Source organism: Scomber scombrus, chromosome 14 (assembly GCF_963691925.1).
Source record: "Scomber scombrus chromosome 14, fScoSco1.1, whole genome shotgun sequence".
NCBI classification, from domain to species: Eukaryota; Metazoa; Chordata; class Actinopteri; order Scombriformes; family Scombridae; genus Scomber; species Scomber scombrus.
In genome coordinates this window covers 18,896,464-18,906,618 of record NC_084983.1, presented here as the reverse complement: position 1 = coordinate 18,906,618, position 10,155 = coordinate 18,896,464, and the positions used below count along the sequence as shown (strand labels likewise).

Below are 10,155 nucleotides of genomic sequence, written 5' to 3'. Positions count from 1 at the left end.
ATTTAACTTTGAACATGTTCATGCTATACATGTTTGACAGATTTAGCAATCGGTTTGTGTGCAGTTTTTTTTATACATGCCTCTGAAACAGCACTTCCGGAGGAGATCTAAACCTTTTCATTAAAACCTCTATTGATTGAATTACTCCTACGTTGCAGCTCTCTACAAGCTCAACTCTAAATGTCACTCTTTATCACTCAAATTGTCAATAGTACAGAGCGAAATATACACTCATTGTACACAAATCAAGCCCAAAAATTGTGAATTTTAGCTGTTCCTCATTTTGCTGGTCCTCCACGTTGGGGACCCGTCGCTTTAAAGGCCTGTATTGGGTTGCTCCGAGGGGATCGAGGCAGCGAGCTTCTGTTGTACGACAGAGAAAAGCAGCTTCTTAACAAACACACGCAAAAATCAATAGTATCATAACAGCCGATATTTATTATTCATTAATAATGTGTTCATGTGCCGAAACCAGCTGCTGAGCTTTGGACTGAGAAAAAAAACCAAACAAACTATTAATTAATATAACAGCTGTATATAAACAAACGGAGAGAGAATGACTAAACTTATTGACATTTCCATTTTCAGTCAGTGTTCAACTCTTCATTATAATTTTTGTCTATTTCCAGATAATTGTTCAGCTATGTTGTGATGAAATTAACCTTTCTGTATTTCACTCGTTTTGGACTCAATATGTTACATTTTGAATTATTTTTGGCCAACAAAATAATACAAATTAAATGAAGGCTTCTTCCACAACATTTTAGACACCTGGCTCTGCTTAGAAAGCTTTTCAAGCTTTAAACACAATTTAGACCTTCAGTTTGAGAAAAATAACGAACAGTGAAAAATCCAAATTGTTTCAAAAATTAGACATTGATTTAGATTTTGACATTTTGATTGATTTATGATCAAACTTTTCTCAGGGAGTTGCAGACTGCATCATGGGACACTTGACCACAGTGTGTCTAAGATCTTGGCTTAAAGCCCTGTGTTTACTTTTGTTCTGCTTGTCTTGTTTTATTTCATTTCATTTTATTCTTGGTCTTTACATTTTTAAGTCTTTACACTACGAGTTTTTAAACATGTTTCAATAGCCCAAATAAAACCATCAGGAACAGAAGAGCTGGTGTTACTGGAGTCAAAATCACACCTTAATCTAGTTTACTCGAGTTCACATTGGTCAAGTGCAAAGAAACGTTTTTTGAATGTATTTTTATTTATAACTGAGTCAGTTTCGTCTTTGCTTTTCAAGTATTCTAACTTTTAAAAAACAGCAGCTCTTTACTGGCTCCCCCCTCTGATGTTTCAGGTATTTCCTGCCTCAGAGAGCCGTGTGTCAGACCTGAAAGCATCAGATACGAGGCCTCCCTCCCTGCATGCGTGTGTGCCTTGATGTGATAGAGCCGTGTAGTCTTCATACCAGGCAAAATTGATCAATATTGGAGTCACTCAAGTATCAAATCCTATTCATCACCGCTGGGAAGCAGCTTTCAGACGGACCTCCTTCACCTCCAGGCTTCTCCTGTTTCAGAACAGCAGCTGTTCTCCTCTCTGCAGAAGCACATACACATTGTATCCAAGAGACAGAGACACTCACACACATGCTGCTGCTCAAAGCTCATATTGCACCGGTCCATTAAATCTAGCTTTAAGAAAAAACGACTATTAACACCTCTGTCAGCAAACACAGGCCTGATCTGCGGAGTGGTGGTGATAAAAAAAAGGTGATGAGAGATATTCATTTAAATGCACATTTTTAATATGTATATAACCTATTAAAGGACCATATGCTGTTTTTACGTTGTGTAATGTGACTGTCAAGAAAATAAACTTTCAATATTACTCTCTAGCTTCCCATTAGATCCACAAAAACATGCTTTATGTCATTTTTTCCCGGAAGAAAGGCTGTCAGAGGATGAAGTAAAACGTGCACGGTTTATTTCAGCTTCTGTCGCTTACACATACACATTTAAAGCACACTTTCACAAATGAAATATGTATTTTCTTCTTCTCCGGAATAAATTAAGTTCAAATAAATAAGGGCAATATAAAGAGATTAAAACAAAAAAACGTAACGTCTCCTCATAAGTGTTGAAACAATATGTATTAATAAGGCCGACTATTAATTTCCCTTCATCAGTATATCTACAAAGTGCGCTCCACGAAGGTGTCAGTGATGATCATAATAATAATAATAATAATAATAATAATAATAATAATAATAATAATAATAATAATAATAATATGCAAAAATGATCCGTTTTCATGAGGACACACAAAAGGGGGAGATCAACAACTTATGAACAATAATTAATAATAATAATTTGATTGTCAAAGCGTCATTGCAGTGAACATACAACAGGTTTACACATCAGTGAGTCTTCTAGGCCTAATTCACCATTAAACCGGTGGAAGAGGGGGGAAAAAAGAGGGGTAAACACATTTTTTTAAAAATTATCCTACTCATCTTTTTTTAGGGTGTGTGTGTGCGCGTGTGTGCGTTTTTAAGTAACCATGAACGTGCCAACACTTGCGTAATGAGGTAGACACACTGCTATAACGTGTGAATGTGTGTATCCGTGCGTGTGTTTGTGTGTGTGTGTGTGTGTGTGTTTTTCTTCTTATTGCAATGCATTCACTTGGGGGGTTATTTTCATATTTGTGGAGACATACACGCACAGAAAACATCCCTCCCCCGCTTTTTTTTTTTTACGAGTAAACCATGCAATGGACTACAGTAGTTATTGTGCCTCATAAATTAGCCACAGACCGACTTTTTTTTTCTTTTTCTTTTTTTTACTCGTTTTGTCTCCGACCTCTTCCCCAAAAACTAGTGAATCCCCTACAGAAACAAACAACCGGGAGAAAAGACAGCGACAAATTCAATACATTTCAATGAGCTTTTCCACACACGGAGGTGCAACATATTCACAAATATGTACAATGATAAATATAAAAAAGCTATTCCGACTAAAGAGGATAATATTCCTCGATTCCCGTCATTATTATTCTTATTTTTTTGTACAATAATTGCCATATGAATGAATGGGACAGAGCATTGTTCTTTCTCTCGTTCCGCCGCTGATCGTGATCACGTCCTCCTGTTTCTCAGAGAGTGTCGGTCTACTCTGTGGAGAAGGATAAAGGATTGAGAGTTTTAAGTTTTTTTGGACATGGGTCTCAGTCTTTCTCCCAGTCCCGGTGCTCCGTCTCCACTGTCAGAATAACAGGTACACCGTTGGATCCGGTTGTTTGTGTAGCTGCATGAGGCTGAACCTTCCCAAAAAAACCGATTTAAAAACAGTTCCTGGTTATACTGAAGGGAATATATCATCAGGTGTCCCACATCCAAACCTCAGTCTTTCTAAAATGCCGTTCACACACTCCAGAGACCAGGAGGTGTTTTCTGTGCGTCTGCTTTTATTACAAAAAAATGCTGCCTGTGTTGAATACTTGATGTGAAATCGTTTCCACAACTGGAATTCGGGCATTGGTACCAAAACAAATGGCTGTGGGCGCTGCTCCATTTACAAAGCGGCCAACACTGTAAAAGAATCTTAACAAGACATTTAGTCCAAAAAATACGATTTGATTTTCCCCCTCAATAAAATAACTGATTCAGCCAGGGAGGTGTTGTAGCAACTTACACTGTCGATGTAAGTATCATTTCAGGAATTCTTGAAAGCAAAAAAAAACAAAAACCCAACACTCAATGATTCCTGATCAAAGCTTGTATCTTAAGGAGAAATAATAACCACACCCTACTTTACTCGATAGAAGAATAAATGTCTTGTTAAGATGGATATACTTTTTATTTAATTGCGCACCTGCAGGGCTCAGACTGTGTCACAGAGGTCCAGCCCCAGTAGCAAAAGGCACAACGGTGTACCTTGTTGTTGTTGTTGTTTATTTCTGACAGTGTGCAGCAGCAGTTTGTCTATGATTTGTCTCTTTCCCCGGCTGCTCTTAGTGCGTCGCAGAAAACTTCATCCTTTTCTGCTTTTGCCTCTGATTGCAAAACCAAACCCGGACCACGTTCTTTTTCAGGTCCAGTTTCTCTGCGATGGCGGCGATCTTCTCCGACGAAGGTCTCGGCTGTACGGCGAAATAAGCCTCCAGGGAGCGCTTCTCCGGGGCCGCAATAGACGTGCGTTTCCTCTTTTTGTCACCTCCGTTAAAGATCTCTGGTTTGGACATCTTCTCTCTCTGTGCCCGCTCCGCCTCCTCCAGCCAGGCCTCCAGGATCGGCTTCAGGGCCACCATGTTGTTGTGCGACAGCGTGAGAGACTCGAACCTGCAGATGGTACTCTGGCTGAGGCATCCCACCCCGGGGATCTTAAGGTTGGCCAGGGCAGAACCCACGTCCGCCTGGGTGACCCCGAGTTTGATCCGCCTTTGTTTGAACCTCTCAGCGAATGACTCCAGCTCCCGGGGATCGGGCTCTACATCTCCACCGACTCCACCCAGAGAGCTGTGGGACCCCAACCCGTGTGGGTGCATGTTCATGGACTGTTGATGGTGGTGATGCTGCATGTGGTTGATGGCCGACATGTGGGCGGCGTGGGCGGTGTGCGACGCCGAGGAACAGACGTCTGAGCCGGGCATGCCTCCCAAGGAGATACCCGGTGTGAGGTGGTCCAACAAATCGCCCTCCAGGCCCTGAGACGGCTGATGGTGGTGCCCTGGGTGGTGGTGGGAAGTGAGCACCGACGGGTGGTGCAAGTGCGCAGAGGAGGAGGTCGGGGTGCAGGTCATGCTGGTCATGGTGGTCATGGTGTGGTAGGTGGCATCTGGCTTGAACGGGTGGCTCTTTTGGGCCACGATGTCCACAGCGGCCAGAGCCTCGGCTCTCTGCAGCAACGTCTCATCAAAGCCGGCGAAGATGTTGCCCTGAAGCTGCGTGAAGAGCAGAGTCAGAAGGAAATTAGACAAACAAAATCAATACATCGACTTCATGCTATCATAACCACTTAGACTAATTTAATGTTTGCACTCATAATGCACAACTTTAGTGCAACTGTTACGCACGAATCATATACTCAAGTTTGAATTGTTTTAATTTATTTGTAAAGAAATCAATGTTCATATCTGTGAAAAAAATAGTTTCTTTCAGATTAATTCAAAATACATTTGTAGGTAGAACAAATTAAAAACGGAAAAAGTCAGGTGAAGTGAGGTTCTATTTATCTCAAATTGAATATTCCAAAACTTTTTATTAATTTGCTGTGAGATGGATAACCACCTAACTTTATGAAATACAATATCTGCTTGCAGTTTGAAAATAAAATGTTATGTCAACGGTGCAGAAGGAGTTTTACAGCTTCCATGTACAGATAACAACTAGAAATGAGCTTCATGCTGAATAAACCTTAATAAACTTTGTCTCAAACAATGTAATCTAACACAACTTGGACATTACTGTGTCTGTCCAATGCCTAGAAAGTGTGTCAGCGTGGATGGATATTCATTTAAAATTAATATTTACGATCTCTTGAATAATTTCTGCGGACAATGAAATGAGACGCGTGTGAGTTTGAATATGAATGGGACAATATGAGATAACACGCGCTTAGAGAATCCACGCCGTCTCTCTTCTTCTTTCTTCCTCCTTCATCTACTTTCACTTTTAGCAGCATCAGCCACACTTTAATGCAGGATTGTGCTACTCAGTGGCAGATTTATGAGTTTTTACGCACAGACCTTCAGCTGCAAGATCAGCAGTGTCTTGTTTTCTGTGTTGCCCTCGTTGTTCTTCCAAACACCCTCCTGTTATATCTGTTATACTGAATCTGTAGTGTCTCAAATATGTTATTTATTTCTGTCTTTTTTTAAAACAGGTATTTTTCAATATAGCGTCATAACAGGGCACTTTTTTAGCTCTCAGTTTATTGGGGATTTTATGTAACCAATATATTGTACCAAATGGAGTGTATCAATATAACTGATTAGTTATATTCTACAAAATTATTTTGGACATGATATTTTTAAATTCAATTTAGCTGAACATAATTTAAGGTAAACGATTTATGTGCGCGTCTGAGTGCAAAGGTCTATTGCAGTAATATATATATTTAAAAACTAATATTCTGTTATCTGTTTCTTCCATTTAATTTCCAGAAATGTAGCAGACATCAAGGATGGGATTTTGAAAGTTTTGCTGTAAAATGTGAGAAGCTGCAGGAAGTCTGTATAGCGAAGTGATTTATGAACTCACCGACGGTGTGGGCATGCAGGCCCTACGGATGGCTTCTGAGCTGGAGTGCAGAGGAGCATATTTGGGTTCGTGGAGGATGGGGTGCATACTGAAAGGCTGTTTGCTGTTCATCGACATCATGATTGCAGAAGTGAGGGAGGGTCGTTGTCCGTCTTCCCTGTTCGATCCCGTGTTGGTTGATTTCTAAAAAAGAAACGCCTCGGAGAGGAGAAAACCTGCCAGACGCAGACGATTTCAAAATGAAAAGTCTTGCGTGATCGGGGTCACAGGTGCAGTCACGTTTTGTTAAAAAAAAACAGAAGCAATGAAGAAGTAACTCCGGGGGCTCCTGCGGGTCTTCTGTCCCCTTTTCGCCTGTAACTGACTTCTATAATAAAGATGCTCCTCGCCTTCAGCTCCTATATTGGACCACTGCAGCGGAGACTCCACCCCATTGGTCCACCCTCACTCCCTCCAGCTGAACGCCTCCACCAATCACATCGAAATACCCGGCTGTAGCCACGCCTCATAAGCGTGCTTGGCTCACTGGAAAGGAGTAACGAGGAAGGATGCTGTGTGGGTACACTGTTAAAAAATATTTGTTAAATTATCTGAGAAAGAGAAATTGGCTTTAATTTAACCAGGTCATAAAAAGGTCCAGAAAACAGAAAAAAACTGGACAACCAATAATCATAAACATCCAAAAAGTGATGTAAAAGTTAATGCGTAGTCTACATAAAAAAGTTTTATTATTATCTGCCTCAATTAGATTTTTAAATGTGTTATTCTGGCATGGCAATTGTACATTTAAATGTAGCTTTTAGGTTTTCCTTTTTTAGTCGTAAACACCCAAGTTTTCTTGCTTCACTAAGAGCTAGAAAGTCTACTGACAACTTAAACTCTGACTGTGACAAACCAAAACAATCCTTCACACTGTCAATCACTTTTACTCACTTTCTTTTTCTCAATTTAATAACAACGTTTCAACCATGATTAAGGTTTGAGGACCAAAACGTCATTAATAAAGTGAGTACAGGTAGCAGCGTGTGGGATCTTTTAGTGCGTTTACTAGGTTTTCATTTTTTTTTTATTTTGGAGAACCCAGGAGAGTCATATACTGAAATATCAACACATATTTTTAAGAGTGTTGCAGGGATCCTTTAAAATGCAACAGACATAGACTGATTATTAAAGATATACTGTATTTTTTGTGAGTGTTATCCTGTCTAAAGAAATAAATACGTTTATGTTATTTTATCTGTTTGTCGTTTTTCAATTTTATCTTTACAGTAACCCTGATTAATGACCCACCAAAGACTGAAAAGCAATCAATCGATTGGGAGATGACAGCAATTGATTAATTGGTTAGTTCCTCCTCCGTGATGAGCCCTGGCTCCAGAGATCCCTCCGCTCTGGCTCTGAATTAACAAAGTAACAATTAACAACACGCGTCCGTTTGAGAAAGAGAGGGAGAGAGAGAGAGAGAGAGAGAGAGAGAGAGAGAGAGAGAGAGAGAGAGAGAGAGAGAGAGAGAGAGAGAGAGAGAGAGAGAGAGAGAGAGAGAGAGAGAGAGAGAGTGTTATCCAGCTCCGATTATTAATTGATGGCAGACGCGCAGGAATTCCTCTGCCTGAACCCTATTCACTTTCATGGCAATTAATACATTAATTAATCATGCTTCATTTACTTTGTGGCTCTAGTAAGGACCCTCTATACACACACACACCCCACACCCAACACACACACACACATACACACACTTCTCCCAATTAAAGAATAAACAGGCCTGAAGGGGAACTAAAGAGCACAAGCAGCAGACGATGAAATATTTACAGAAGGGGCGCGCGGGTCAGCCGGGCAGCAGCTTGTCAATCAAAAAGGGGATTTCCGGCTGGTCAACACGCACGAGATAAAACGTAATAATTATCGCGATAATAATTTAAAGGCATTCCCCCGAGAGGGAGGGGTCAAAGGGTGGATGCAGGGATGGATTTGTGAGGTAGGGGCTCTCAAGGTTAGGTAATCCCTCTTTTTGTACGTGTGGCTGATCTACATGTGCAATAATAATGAGAAGAAGAAGAAGAAGAAGAAGAAGAAGAAGAAGAAGAAGAAGAAGAAGAAGAAGAAGAAGAAGGAGAAGAATGAAAGAAGAAGTGTTTTTCATTTACCATAGCTAGATAATAATAACAAAACTGATTATAAACATGAACTGAGTATAAAAATTCTCTATTTGTCCTTGTAAAAGCACCAGTAGCAATTGCAATAGTCACAGTATTTGATAATATATTTTAAATGAGAGTTTGAATAATGTTACATTTCAAACAATACAAAAGAAGAAAAAGAAAGTAAATGTTTCTAAACCTGGACACAGTTTCCTCATTAGGAAGATTTTAAACCCTACAATTAAGTTCTCACATTAAGATTGAATGTGCTCAGAGTAATCAGAGCAAAGAAAACCTATAAAGGCCCCACTCTTATGTCTTGTCTTCCTCCGTTTTATAGTATACATGTGGTCATGATATATGCAGAGAATGATCATTAGTTATTTGACCAAATGATGAATTGTGAATCTGGCATATATGAGTGTCAATCCTCTACATTCACCAAGGTAAACAACACAGATATTGCTGTAAATTCATAAATTATATACATTATGTATAAAGCTTTTTCATTTTTATAGGGAGTTTGTGTGGAAAAAGTAACACTACTGTAAACACATTAAAAAACATTATACGTTTTCTTAAGAGATATTTGACCCATATCAGAACAGACATGTCCAGTTCAGACGAACTTTAAACATATCAGTGTATCAGTACTTGTTTGGAGAATACATTCGCTTTGTCTTTACATGGCATTACAGCAATTTGACCACTGTTGAAATCAAACAAATATCTACAAATTGCATACTGACTGCCTTAAATACTTATATATGTTATGCACATTTTGCAGCATGTGTCTTAACTTAAATATTTTTTTATGGTGAATGAAACTAGTAGGAAATACTACAAAATTACCAATATTAAAGATAATAAAACAGTTTAACTGGCTGTATTTAAGCCAGTGAACAAAGCGGAATATTCCCCTATATCCCCAATATTAATGCTGTACATTAATATTAGAGATAAGGCATTGCTTACAGCACTGGAGTCTTAGTTTAAGGAGGTTATCCTATTTAATCAAGGTCAAGGGTTTCTTATATTATCTCCCAATAGAGAGGAGAAAATTCTGTTGTCCATAATGTGGATACTGTATCTCAAAGTTTGGCGGCAACACGTGTGAAAACATTGTGTTTAAATGTTAAAAGTCCTAAAAACTTAATTATTACATTCCTAATTATTATTACATTCCTTTGAAATAATTATTTTTAATAAGTTGTCTTTTCAACTTTCATTTTCAACCAAAACTAAACATACAATATATTAGATTAATTATCCTCTAATCAGTATCATTATTTTTGGAGGATTTAAAGAATGTATATAAAAAACAACATCAACATCAAAAGTTTATTTCACTGTTTCATATTTTTCCTGCCAGTAAAACCTAAAGATGTGCTTCAGACCGGACTGTGCTGCCCCTGCAGACTGTAACTCTGCCTCTTGGTCTGTGCTGTCCTGGCTGAAACTCCATTCATGACTCACTGGCTAGCCTTCAAAAAAAGCAGCAGTGTCAGTGACGGCCAGGAAACCTGAGCGAGGCCCATTGTCCTGCTGTAGCTGCAGCCCTCCAGAGGGTCCCAGCACCCTCTCATCAAATATACATCACCCGCCTCCACAGGGATGCCGGCAGGCAGGATGCTCCTCTGGGAAGGCGACACTGCTTAGGCAAAATGCAGGGAGTCCAGCTGGGGTGGGAGGGAGGAGAGATGGTGGAAGGATGAAGGAAGAGTTCAGGCAAAATAACCTGTAGGGAGAAAAAAGAGAAATGCAAATGGGAAAAAGGAAGTTCATACTTTAAGGATG

General features: G+C 39.5%; 1 protein-coding gene across 1 annotated transcript; it reads right to left on the bottom strand.

The window, feature by feature from the left end:
* Nucleotides 1-3,969: 3,969 nt before the first annotated feature.
* On the bottom strand, nt 3,970-6,337 carry pou4f4 (POU class 4 homeobox 4). The gene is made up of 2 exons (XM_062433625.1): nt 6,218-6,337; nt 3,970-4,899 (listed from the first exon to the last, which is right to left on the bottom strand). Exons 1-2 carry the CDS (start codon nt 6,335-6,337, stop codon nt 3,970-3,972), a joined length of 1,050 nt encoding a protein of 349 aa, XP_062289609.1.
* Nucleotides 6,338-10,155: the final 3,818 nt, after the last annotated feature.